This window comes from Drosophila yakuba, chromosome 2R (assembly GCF_016746365.2).
Source record: "Drosophila yakuba strain Tai18E2 chromosome 2R, Prin_Dyak_Tai18E2_2.1, whole genome shotgun sequence".
Classification (NCBI taxonomy): domain Eukaryota; kingdom Metazoa; phylum Arthropoda; class Insecta; order Diptera; family Drosophilidae; genus Drosophila; species Drosophila yakuba.
This window is the reverse complement of record NC_052528.2, coordinates 19,921,503-19,934,975: the sequence shown is the minus strand read 5'-3', so window position 1 is coordinate 19,934,975 and position 13,473 is coordinate 19,921,503. Positions and strand designations below refer to the sequence as shown.

The window sequence follows — 13,473 nt, the reverse complement described above, 5'->3', positions numbered from 1 at the left end:
CTCTTCAATCGTAAAACGAATGACGTTGGCCACGAACTTGACTTTCACAGAGAACAGCGTTCTGATTGAGTTCCGTGATTGATTGAGAGTTTAGATCGAGGTGAGAGGGGAAGTCGGAATGCGTGCTACTAATTTATATCACTTTGTAGAGAGCAGGTGCTCGAAAATATCGGTGTGCTAAGGTGAGTGAGTGAGAATGTGTTTGTGAGCTGGTAAAACTACCAGCTTCTTATCAGCGAATAGTCCGCTTCTAGGGTGACTTAATCTACTTGATTCCACGTTTACTCAAAGTAAACCAAATATACTTGAGGAATGCTTCACTTATTATTGTTATCTATTAAAATTTAAAAGAGAATTAATTCTAAGTTGGTAACATAGTCTTATGTTGTGGTACCAAAAATGTTGTATATTTATAATGGTAAAACATTTTCCAAATTATATTTAAATAATTTCTTTGACTTATATTAAGAATAGCAGTGATTGGTCGACTTAAGATTTAATCTAAAAGGTCGAAAGCTAGTTTACATTCAAGAAATTTTACAAATTAGTTCGATCTTAAGATGTTTTACTCTAGCACCCGCGGAGAATCCAGATGTTCATCTTACTTTTCTTATTGTCTGGTGGCGTTTGCTAATAGTCTATCACAGTACTAAGCACTTCACGGGATCTACTTAAGCTAGTTCATCTAGCTTATCATTCAAAGCCGATATCTAACCAAACACACTATTCCTCCGGCTTTCGAACAAAGACCTCCTTCATTTCCACATCAGCCTGATTCTGAGACTTGCGACTGCGACCCGATCGGAACTGCTCCTCGATCTCCAGCAGCGTTCGACGACGGGTCTCCGGAAGGGCGAGATAAACGAAGATTAGGGCAAACAGAGCCATGACCCCGAAAAATATGAAGCAGCTCGACATTCCCAGGTATTCCTTGATGCCGGGATAGGTCTTCAGGACCACGAACGAGATGAACATGCCCACGGCCACGGTGAGTCCTGAGGCGGGTCCTCTGACCTTTTGCGGAAAAAGTTCTGAGATCATGAAGAAGGGCAGGGTGTAAAGGCCCAGGGTGCTCAGCACAATGAAGCCCACGATGGACACCACCGGGAGATATGGAACCTCCTTGAGCAAATCGTTTTGGCTGTGTCCCGCCAACAGGAACATGCACACGGACATGCCCAAAGTGGAGATAATCCCGGCCCTCCGACGACCCCACAACTCCAGGATATATCCCATGGGGCAGGTGGTGATCAAGCGGGCCAAACCAATGAGCACGGCGCACATGAAGGGATCGATTTCGATGCCCGCCTCCTGGGAAATTTGCACAGCGAACACGATGACCACAAAGATGCCGGTTAGCTGCTGGAAGGCAAACAAACTCATCAGGATGACCAGTGGCTTGTAGACCTCCGGTTCGCGCAGACTCCGCCAGAAGGACTCCTTCACCGCGGCGTTCCTCTGCTGCAGCGATTTCTGCAGGAGCTGGAACTCTTCGAGCACCAGGGGATGGGTGATTTCATCTGTGGGAGAAATAAAAACATTATACAATACGTTCTATGGGATAATAATCTTCAATTGAAATGTGTTGACGCGAGAACTCCAAGCACTCGAGCGATTTCAATTTCATACGTATCACTATTTGATCGCTCAGTTTGATACAAGGCTCTACGTGACTTTCATTTGTTTGTCATTGAAAAAAGTATTACTCTTGTTCCTTCTCAAGGTCAGAGCAAGCAGAGAACTCACCCGATTTGTTGAATCCGCGGAAGTAGTTGAGTGATCTCTTCGCCTCCGTCACACGCTTCTTGGACAGAAGCCAGCAATGGCTTTCCGGAAGTGGCAGCACGCAGAGCAGGGCCACCAGCTGGTAGCCACAGCAGATGAGGGCAATCAGGCGGAAGTCATCGCGGATGCAGTAGCCGATCCCGTAGAGAATCGTGATGCCACCGGCCACTGAAATGGACGTGCCGAGTATGAGACTGCCCCTCGTCTTGGGCACACTGATTTCGGCTGCATAGACTCCTGGTGGCGCACTGGCCAGTCCCATGCCAACACCTATAAATATTCAAACATCAAAAAATACTTCTACATAGAGAATATTTGCTTAAGGATGTTTAACTTACCCAGTATAAATCGTGCGGCAATGAGTTGCCAGAAGAAGGCTATTCCATCGCTCCCACTGGGTGTGGCCAGCAGAATCCAGGCAAAAATGGTGAGCACATTGAGCACGATCAGGGACCTCTTCCTGCCGATCCTGTCCAGCAAAAAGCCGGACAGCAAGCCGCCCAGAGGAGCGGACAGAGCGTTGACCGATGCGAACCAGGAAGCCTGCGAATCGTTCAGATGCACTGGCTCCGTGACGTCCTTCAGCTGGTGCAGAGTGGCGGTGGGCATGGCCAGGGTCATGCCCGTTGAGAATACACCCACGTTGGCCAGGATAACAGCGATCACTTGGCGCCGCACTGCCCTTGTCTGTTCGCCAGGCGGAGGTGTCTTCAGCGGTCGATCCAATCCCGAAACGATCCTGGCCTGCTTGCCATTGGATTCGCTGCCATTTTGATTGAGGTTCCGATGCTGCTCATCCATTTTGTTCGTTGGCGGGCAAGATTTCGCTTATCGCTGCTGAAAGAGAGGAAAAGTTTGTAAACGATTCTTTTACCCCGGCCATTTGCTGGCATTCTCACGGTGGGAAAACACTTCCTGCTCAGATAACTGGCCCTAACCGAATGTTTATGGCCCATGCCCTAACAAAGGCTAATGCAAATTTGCCTCTAAGTGCCGTAGTCCCGGGAAAAGTAAACAAACAATTCATCATTTTTGATTACTCATTCGTTGCTTGTCTTTTGCATAAAGCTTAGTTTTTACAAGGCTGGTATAAAGTATAGGGTTTAATATTTGCCCAGCTCAACTGCTTTATAACTTTATAGCAACACAATAGATTACGGCTAGACTTCTAGCGCCAACTGAAAACACTGGCTACTCAGATTTTAAATCACTAAACGACATGGTAACCCGAAAGTAAACTGGTATTTTGCCAAACATAGAACAATGAGAGTGCGTATTAAATACCTTCATGTCTTTTAAAACTATTAAGTTAATTAGCACTTGATGTAGCATATCTATGATTACAAGAGCGTGAGCCCCACTCCCAGAGAGTTTTAAACTTGTTTCCTTGTTCGAGCACAACCGGATTACTCCCACGTGTAGTCGAGTCCCACATAAAGGTAAGTTCTGGAAGGGTATTTGTCAGTTCGCTGTGGGCATCTGACGTTCCTTCGCTGTTTTCTAGTTTATTACTTTTATGATTGCGCCTCGAAGATGGCCTTGCCATCGGCAGCTATGTAGCTAATACGCGTACCAACAACTAGAAGTGCAGGCGATAAGAAGTGCGGCGATTGTTGACCCTGTTCCCTCGCTGTCCACTGGGTATGGAAAGTGGGACTGGGCCACAGCTGATGCGAGTGATGCTAAGTGTTCGTTTGTTTGTGGATCCCAAAGTGGTGTAGGGCGCGATGCTTTGATCAATCGATGCCAATTAAGATTCAATGAATCCGCATGGCAGACGATTCCATTCGGAATCGGGTTACACTTACTTTTGTGTGAAGAAGTTGCGATGGGATTTTCACTGGATGGATTCAAGAGAACCTGCTGCCCAAAAATCCACGAGGCTGGGAAAACAGGTTCTGCGCCGCTCACCAAAAAATAAGATGTCGTGACTCGATGGATGGATACAAGTGCTTAAATCTGAAATGCTAGCGACTTGGAGCGGAGCTAAACGGTGCTGAGCTGAGCGAACCCGTCGACGGTAAAGCGCTGGAGCCAACTGAATGCCGCTTGCCACGTTGGAGTCCCCAAACTATACGGATTTCATCGCCGCCTTCTCTCTCTCTCTCTCGCTCTCTCTGGTGAACACAGACAGGCGATAAAGCGGTATGGAGTACTGGTGGTATACCGCCATCTAGGAACGTCATCCCGATAGATTTGCCTTAATGTGTGTCATGATCGTTTTGATCGCTTTGATCGCTGATAATGGGCGTAATGCTGATCGGATCGGATTGGATTGGATTGGATTGGATTCGTTGCGATTCTGAGTGACTGAATGGGAAAAGGGAATGGGTTGACAATATGCCGATGCACTTTTCCATATGCGCCCTTCATTTCCCTCTCCGATTGTGTCCTTATCGGCTTTTTGGGCACGGGTTCCGTTCCGTAACATTAAGTAACCATTAAACATCACATTTCTGGCCGATCTGGGTGAGTTAAGTCAACCTGTCATATATACTGGCATAGCGCAGATATTATGCCGCTTATCAGTTTTGACGATTAACTCGCGGTGCGTTCATCATCGCCTGGGTGTGGAGGAAGTGTTCTCAAGTGGCATTTACAATGGCACAACACTGCACAACGGACTGCGCAGATTTCAGATTTATCTTATCGAACGAAAGGTCTTTCGCTTTGCCTGCCGCAATATTTGTCGAGTGCCGTAAAAATGAGACAATACTAATTGGTTTGGCCAAAATTGCGTGCCTTTAATTGGGCATCACGAGCAATCACGAGTGATTAGATAGCGATTATTAACGGAGGTGTTAGCAACAAATATTTGCTTTAGCTATTGACATCTAAAGTAATTTGAAAAACCGTTGAAGCGCTCTGTAGCAGTTAGCTGGTGTCAGCTTGCTCGGAGCGTCGCAGCAGTGAGCAATGCACAGCGCGCTTTATAGCTTATAACTTTAGTCTCTATGCGATGGGCAGCACTGTTTGCTTGCTTCGCTAAATAGAATTCTGATTGGGGATATGTTACTTTCTAGTAGGATTAAATGCTTATTGGAGTGTAGAGCTTGGAAATTTCCTATTTTTGAATAAAAGGTTTTTTAGAAATAATATGTTTTTTAGTTAGAAAAACTAGCTTGCAATAAAGATTTTTTAAAATAAATAAAACACAATTCAGTAAAATTGTTCACATATATATTTACATATCTTTAAAATCGTTAGATTTCCTTAGTTTTAGAAAAAGCTTTTCACACATTTGCCTATTTATACATTTCGTTTTGTCGCTTACTCTTGCGCTTTTTAAATCGCGCGCGCTTTTGCTTTCGGTTCAGTGGAAAGCAGAACTCGTTCATTTCTCGCATCATCCACAGAACTTGGCAACTTGGAATTCCGGCACGCAGCAACGTGGGTCACACTGTGCGAACTCGGGAACGCGTACACAACACACGCAGCGGAGTGCGCCGAGCAGAAAAAAAAAAAGAAAGAAAAAAAAGCGGAAAAGCCACCACCAGAGCGTGGAAGGAAAGAGGAAAAGGAAAAGCTGACAGAGGGAATAACGCACGCAGCCTGCAGCCCCAAGGATTCCTGACTGAGGATTCCCTCCAGCTTCAGATACAAAGATTCCACGGCTGAGATACAAGCTCCACGGGTCGCTGAGTGCGTGTTGCCCCAGGCTCAGTCACCTGGTCAGCCCCCCAATCCCAACATCCCCCCAATCCTCACCTCAACTCATCCGCACGCCCGCTGCAGTGCAACAGAAAATTCTGCGGGGGATGAGCGCGTTTGTTTTGCGGACAGGTGTGCGATCCCGAAACGAGTGAAAAGGAGTTGCTGGAAAAGGGATAAAAGCAGCAAGGGATTAAAGCTCCAGCCGAAGCATCCTTGCTGAGCTGCTTGCTCCTGAGCTCCTTGGCTCCTTGTCTCCTTGGCTCCTTAGCATAATTTGATTCGCAAAAATCGAAAACGGATCCAAACGAAACGAAACCAAACGAAACGAAGCGAAAGCGAGAAATCGGCTCCTTTGCGAGAGAGCCCCAGTGCATGTGTATGTGTATGTGTATGTGTATGTGTCGGTGTTAGTGTGTGCAAGTGTGAGTGAGCAGCATCCTGGAAGCCAGAAAAAGACAGGAGAAATAACAAAAATATAAAAACAGAGGAGTCTCTACCATCTCATCGCATCGCATCGCATCTGGATTGCAGCCTCCGTGGGAATGGAGGAATGACGCCGAGTGGGTGCCAGTGCCACGAGCAGGATCGGGATAAGGATTAGCCAGCGTCCAGCAGCCTCCGATGCCACCGCATAGACATAGATACAGATTACGCTTACAGATACGGATACACACAACCTGCTTTTGTCCAGGCAGCGTCGCATAATGCAGTGATTCTATACCGCTCCTCTCGTGTCTCGTGCAATCTCCCAGTCCCCAGTGACAGTTAGTTCCATCCCATCTCCATATCCATATCCATATCTCGGCTGCCCACCCACAGCTGCTGGCCCAAGGATACCCACAGCCACAGCGACGGCCACAATAGCAATAGCAATAGAGGCGACCAGAAGCAGAAGCACCGCAGATCCCGAAGCGCATCAAGATGACCACGGACTTCCTCTTTCCCAAAATAGCGGACTGCTCCTACGTGTCCTGCTACTGGTGAGTACATGGCCAAGAACATATACATATATGCCCATGCCCATGTCCAAGTCCATGCCCATGGGCAGGAACAAAAGCAACAGCCAGCGAGCAACGACAAACAACAAACAACAAACAACAAACGAAAACGAGAACAACAACAAGAGATGGAAAACTTTTTCATTAGGCAGCCGAAATCATTCACCCAGCCTTCAGCACCTGAATATTAACACGCTGGCAGCGCAGCTTTTGGCCATAATATGTACAATGTAGGCTAGCTCCCAGGGGAAGTGCCGAGCTGTGGGGAATACTCCTGAGCCTAATAAACTGAGCACAGTGCTCGCTCGCTAGGTGCGACGTGGCAGCAGGTTCTTGTATTTTATCTAATAGAAGTTATAGGAAAAGCAATCTACCACAATAAAACACAGACCCATTTTGCTATTTAGTAATTCATATTCCAACATCAGTGTAAGATAAAGGAAATAGCTGTTTACAAACTTCAAAGATGGAATTATAACAAATGCTGTAAAATTTCTGTTATACTTTGACGAAGCTTTAAAATATCATTATTCCTTTCTGTATTGTCCTAGCAAATGCTTTTGTACTTAAACTTAAAGTTAAACTTCAACGTTGTCACCTTAGCGAGCGACCACCGTTTGGAGTTTGAGAGGCAAACTAAGTCAGCGATGCAAATGATACCCACTTGTGTGAATGATTATCATCGCATGCCTGGCCAGTCCCAGCGGACGGGAGTTGCTTCTTTTAATTATGTATATTTTATTTTTGTGCGTTATCTCTTTTGGCAACAACATTCGCCGCTCCACGCTGCCGTGTCCTTCACGTCCTGTGCCGCCTCCTTTTCGGATGGTTTTCATTATCCCATCGCTTATTTCGTGGCTCCACCTCCTCCCTCCACCTCCACCTCCACCTCCATCTCAGGCTCCATCTCCTCATCGGTCGTCGGCGTGCCCCGCTTTGCATTCAAATTCGCTCATTACCCACTCACTCCTGTGAGTCCTCCGAGTCCTGCGACCCTCTCGCCTCCCGCATTCGAGTCCTGTTTCTGAAAATCCTGATGCGGCGCCGCTTGGCGCTGCGCAGCTCCAGAAATTAGGTCAAACGGTCATGTCTGCCAGCAAGAACAGCGTGCCACTCCACTCCACTGTGTTGCTGTGTGTTGGTGTGTTGCTGTGTGTTGGTGTGTGGGTGTGTGGTGTGCGCTGTATCTGTGTGCGTGTGCGGTAGGACGGGCGCAGGATGGGGTTTCGTTTTTATGGCCACATGCGAGAGGCGCGTTTCGACTATAAAACAAACGACCGAGCGACCAACAACAAAAACATTCGAAAAACCAAAGCAAAAATTAAACAATACACACACTGTACTACTCCACACTATGTATGTATCTACATACATATATATGTATGTATGTATGTATGTATGTATGTATGTATGTATATATGTATGTGATTATGTGTTATGTGGCATTTCCCTGCGTTGATGCAATATTTAAAATGCTAATTGCAAAAATGGCGGCAATGGCGGCGACGAGCACTAAGTAATGGCAACTTGGCAGGCGGTCCCCCGATGAATTGGCGGCGTGGACTTGTTTATCCTGGCGCGTGATATGAGTTTTATGTTCTGCCACCCACCCAAACACACACACACACACTAACAGCGGCAAAGCGGCAAAAAATATCAAGTAAAAGGCGCAGAACATAAAAAAGTTTTTACACACGCACACCCATTTACATGGCCAGATAAAATGTCGTTGCGTTCTCTGACCTCATACCACCCAACATCCACCCAACATACACCCACATCTCTGCCCCCTCTCCCGCAGGACATGTTCATTGATTAATTCGCAACTGCTCGCGCACTCACATTTGCACTCAGATTCATCTCTCCTTCCAGGGAAACTCTGGAAAACCCACCGCTCTCGTTTGCCTCATTTGCCTCACTTTCCTCGGCATACACACCACAGCAGCGCCATCTGTGGGTCGCGTGTTGCGGCGGCCCGCAAGTTTCAGACACTGCCTTCTGGCATTTCCCCCACTGCGCACTTATAGATGGTTGTTTTAAAACATTTTTCAAAGAAATTATTTGTGCATATTCTTAGGTATTTCTTGACTTTCAAAGTCTTTAAAATTCCAAGCGAAATATCCTTTTTATGCCGTCCTTAATGAAGTATTCAAAACTTAATGCGATTTCTTTCGGTGTGCGTTTGAGCAAGTCACTCAAACTGGGTCTTGGCTGCAACCAGCCCACCACCACCACCAACTGAACCACTGCCTTTCCGGCACTTTGAAGCAATCTCAGCCTGGCGGCATTAATAACGCCAGCTCACGATATTGCCGTGAGCCACTTTCAGTCGCGACTTTTGACCGCGCCACTTGAGTGGGCTTTCCCACCTTCTTCCTGCCACCCAATCCAGTCTACCCCTGCGAGTCCTTGTTATACCTGTTACTGTTGATATGACTGCCTTTGTTGTGCCACCTAGTTTAATGCCCCACTCACATGCACCTGAGGCCGCCAACATGCGAGCAACATTGTGTGGCAAGCGAATTGATTGGAATTTATTCCAAAGAGTCATAAACACTGAACTGGCAAGTGGCAAGTGGCAAGTGGCAAGTGGCACGGGCCAAAAGCCAAGAGCCAAGTCAGCCGCGTGCCAAGCAAATCGATTATTATAATGCCAACGAGGCAGGCGGCCTGTTGCTGATAAAGGTTAGCATCAGTTAAGCCACTTGACATTTCGTGCAGGGATTAGCCCCGAACTGGAACTGGAACTCGGACTGCGACTGTGGGACTTAATCTCGCTCTAAAGCATCTTGCATCAATCGATTGCTAAGCCCCTCTGGTTTTCCCCCGCAGCGAGGAGAACGTGTGGAAGCTATGCGAGCAGGTGAAGCGGACGCGGCCGGAGGAGCTGTCCAAGTGCTACGCCGTCTTCGTCTCCAACGAGGGACGCACCGTGCCCCTTTGGCGCCAGAAGGCAGGACGAGGCGACGATCAAGTTGTGATATGGGTGAGTGAATGAACCATAACGTAAGATAATGCTGTTACAGTATTAGAAACTGAACTATGAGAAAGTTACATGTTATAGTATATGATAACTACGCATCGTTTATAAACTGCGTTTTATTGAATACCAAATACCATTTGATCTACCAAATATGGAATAGCACTCATAAACAAGATTGATGGTTCTATTTGGAATCTTTCAGGACTACCACGTCTTCTTCATACACAATCCCTTGCTGAATCGCTGTTTGGTGTTCGATCTGGACACCACACTGCCCTTTCCCACATATTTCCACAAGTACGTGACGGAGACGTTCCGCTCCGATCTGGCCCTGCGTCCGGAGCACCACAGGTGAGGCGCCTTAGGGATACCTATAGGGATATAGCGTGATCATCAGTTTTGTGTGTATTTGTTGAACAGATTCTTCAGAGTCATACCCGCAGACACATATCTCATTGAGTTCTCATCGGATCGGCGTCACATGCGTCGGCCGGATGGCAGTTGGATCAAGCCACCGCCCTCCTATCCACCTATACTCTCCAACTGTACGTATCTGAGTTGGTGAATCGGTGAAGAATGTGCGACTAATATGCGTTTCTTCCAATAGCGAACATGCACTGTCTAGGGGACTTCATCTGCATGAGCGCAGGAAAAGGTCCTGGGGCGGTCTACAGCCTGTCGGAGTTCGTGCAAAACTTCTACAAGTCGCCACATGTGATGGCGCAGAACAACAAGTAGATGGAGGGCCTGGGGATCCTGGATTGGGAATCTAGAATGGCGGATCGCGAATCCGATGTATCCAACAGCCCACAGATGCAGAACGCATCCAGCAACTCAACCACATCCAAATGCAAATACAAATCCGTATCGAAATCGTTTTGTCGTTGTCGTTACCAGACAGTTAATTACCAATTGCATACATATACATACATACATATACACGCGAACATATAAATATATTTATGATAATGTATTTTTGTATTCAGGTTAACAGAGATCAAGTGCAGAAGAGGGTTAAAACGCTGGCGCCACGCAGCTCTTGGCGTTTATATGCATTGAACTTCAATTCTAAAGAAATTATAAATCTAATTATACATTTTTTACTGTACGTATTGTATTGTATTGTATTTTATAAAGCAACCAACCACACATACATATATATATGATAGCCGAGGGCAGAGATGAGATTTTTATTCGTTATATCCTCCGTGTACTTTTTGTAACTCTAAGCCTAAGCGATATGGAGAAGCACCAAGGCGGCCGGCGGACATCTGATCGGATATTCGCAGCACCACCATATGGATAAGGATATGAATATGGATATGGATCTACTACCACTTTGCATACTATGCTACGCTCTCGTTTATGTAATTCAATTTTTGGCTAAGCTCAAAGCTAACCCACAACAGCTAACTGTAACTTACACTCTACTCTAAACTCACGTTAGCCTCGTCTCAAATTCGAGGCGGATAATTGCATTAATGCTTGTTAACTTGTTTTATCGTACTTACACTAATTACGTACTCGTACCGCAATTATAATTGTAATTCAAATATTATCTACTTTGTATACAACGGAAACCAAATCGATGCTAATCGAATCGATGATAATACTAATGACGTATTGTATTGTATGTTTGTATCTAGCTAGTTTTTGTACGGTTTGTATGCCCGAGGATCCCCAGCCGAATCCACATTAGAGACCCCAGATCCCAGACCCCAGACCCACATCCGGAAACCCCAAAATCCGAACCCCGCTTAGCGTTGATTTCGATATACTTATCGTATCGTTTCCCCTTCGATTAATGACTTGTGACGCGCAAAGACTGATTCATTATACGCCCTACGGTAGCTGAAGCTCCTCTTCAAAAACCTCCTCTCCTTTATGAAGGCCCTGTCTAGCATGTCCTTAGAGTGTCCCTGTAGACTTTTTCGATTGTTTATTGCTCGGCTTCCAACCTTTTGACTCGAATTAGTTAACGAAACTCGCATTTATTTTTGATTTTCTGATTTACATTGATATTGGATTCGTCTAGAGAGGTTTTTACTCGACTTGTACTTGTATGGGGAATACCATATAGACATATGAATATCTAGAACATAAACGAGAATGTATAAAAATAAATGCTGTGCAAAAGTCTCAAAGTTAAACCTAAACTCTTAATTATACAACTCTAGCAAACAACCAAAAAAACTCGAAACGTTTCTCAATGTTCTCAAAGTATCTGCGATTAGATAGATACCTATACATACGAGTATATTTATACGATTACCCCTGAGTTGTATTTATCGATGGCAAACTATCGTCCATCGACAATTGTTTATCGCTAAATCGAACACCAAGCAAGCGATTGCATAAAGTGTGTAAAAATCAATTATAATTAGACACATAGATAGAGCATACTTATCGTGTAACTTAGCATATGCGCCACTCTTTTTCTCTTCCAATTTTCTACTAACACCCGATAACATGGCATATTAACAATATTGGGCATCTCGCGCAGAATACATAGAATACATAACGGGCAGATATATATATATATATATATAGCTATAAGCTAATCATTAAGTTTTGGCGCCAGCGTGAAAACTGAGCGTCTTTTTACTCTTTTTTACATAAGTATACATATTTAACTGAACAAAATCGCAACTGAGCATAAACGCAAACAATGGTAACCCGCAGCCGCCTTTGATTCAGATTCAGATCCATCTGCAACCAAAGGATAGTCAACCTCCGATTGCAGACCAGATCAGACTAACCACTTCATCCTCCTCCTCCATCCGGAATCCGCATTCAAGCCCGCTAGCTGCAAGTGGTTTCAAATCCATGGGTTGTCCTTCGTAATACCCTCCAAAATGCCACCCATTCAATGCACACATTCGTTGAGAACTAAGATTACGACAGATTACGATTCCCTGCTTTATGGGCCTAAGCCTTTGTTAATCTATTTAACTATCAATTATCCAACGTACCAACTATCGATCGTACTTTTGATTGTTATTGTAAAATATTTTTGCAACTCCCTAGTATTTATACATGCATACATTAAACGCAAGCAAAGCTAAAACCAATGTCAAAACAAATGTAATAACATTCAATTTATGGATCAATGAATTATGATTGTTCTCCCAATTCTGCAAATGTGACGCGCTAATGGAAAATCAATATGAATACCACTTAAATTAAAAATACCGATCAATAAAATATTCTTGAAATTGCATTTTAAACCAAGCACTTTATTTATTTATTAATTTTTCTATTTCAGCAGATACCAGAAACTAAGGAACTATAATTATTCACGTTTCCTGCTTTAAATATATTCTTTTTTAAGCCATCGCGAGTTGGGAGGAACCATTTCTCCATTTGCAACGCAGTGAAACATTTGCGACCATATAAAGTGCGACCATAAATATATGCTTGATCAGCATTAACAGCCGAGTCGATATAGCCATGTCCGCCTGTCTTTCGGTCCGTTTCTAACCCAAAATAGTCTCTATAAAGCTATCTGTAGCAATCTCTCCCAAAAGCCGCCGTTCGATTGCAGCTATAAATTGAGAACGAAAAACATCGAGATCGTTTGTTCTCAGCGTACTCAGTGGCATCAATCAGTCTCACTTACCACGAGCCCTTCTTGATTTCGAGACAAAAACGATCTCATTGTCAATATTTTAGATCATATTTGATTATAAACATCAACAGCAAAATCCTCTCGAAGGTTTTGGGTAGCTTCGCATCGTTTTCGATAATACTTTTTGGTGCAAAAACTGGTACAAATATACTGTGCAGTCGACAATTAAAGGCCCTGTTTAATACATTAAAAAATTTAATATATTTAAGGTGCTAGAAAAGCAATCAAAGGTCCATTGTCTTTAATTTAAACGTAATCTTAATGCTTAAAACATAATTTACGCAAGAGTATATAGGCTTCGGCATGCCGAAGCTAGCTTCCATTCTTATTTATAATTGAGATACACATACTTAGATACTCCGCTCTTGAAAACTCTCAACTCTCAGCACTAAACACTCAACCGGCTGCATTTTTCAGAGCCAGAT

The 13,473-nt window shown here is 44.6% G+C and overlaps 2 protein-coding genes across 4 annotated transcripts; one reads left to right on the top strand and one right to left on the bottom strand.

Moving 5' to 3' along the window:
* Positions 1-302: 302 nt before the first annotated feature.
* LOC6531521 (solute carrier family 2, facilitated glucose transporter member 8) lies at positions 303-3,827 on the bottom strand. Of its 3 annotated transcripts, none has more exons than XM_015195885.3 (4): positions 3,594-3,827; positions 2,124-2,622; positions 1,747-2,055; positions 303-1,520 (listed from the first exon to the last, which is right to left on the bottom strand). In XM_015195885.3, the coding sequence occupies exons 2-4, from the start codon at positions 2,584-2,586 to the stop codon at positions 724-726; spliced, it is 1,569 nt and encodes a 522-aa protein (XP_015051371.1). In that variant the 5' UTR covers positions 2,587-2,622; positions 3,594-3,827; the 3' UTR covers positions 303-723. The 3 variants fall into 3 exon arrangements, with proteins under 3 accessions (XP_015051371.1, XP_015051370.1, XP_039228030.1); XM_015195884.3 differs by having other exon boundaries at positions 2,124-2,619; XM_039372096.2 differs by lacking the exon at positions 3,594-3,827 and adding an exon at positions 3,359-3,549 and having other exon boundaries at positions 2,124-2,619.
* Positions 3,828-5,175: 1,348 nt separating this feature from the next.
* Positions 5,176-11,570, top strand: LOC6531520 (protein N-terminal glutamine amidohydrolase). The gene is made up of 5 exons (XM_002092283.3): positions 5,176-6,419; positions 9,270-9,423; positions 9,623-9,771; positions 9,841-9,965; positions 10,028-11,570. The coding sequence occupies exons 1-5, from the start codon at positions 6,361-6,363 to the stop codon at positions 10,156-10,158; spliced, it is 618 nt and encodes a 205-aa protein (XP_002092319.1). The 5' UTR covers positions 5,176-6,360; the 3' UTR covers positions 10,159-11,570.
* The last annotated feature ends 1,903 nt before the right edge of the window (positions 11,571-13,473 follow it).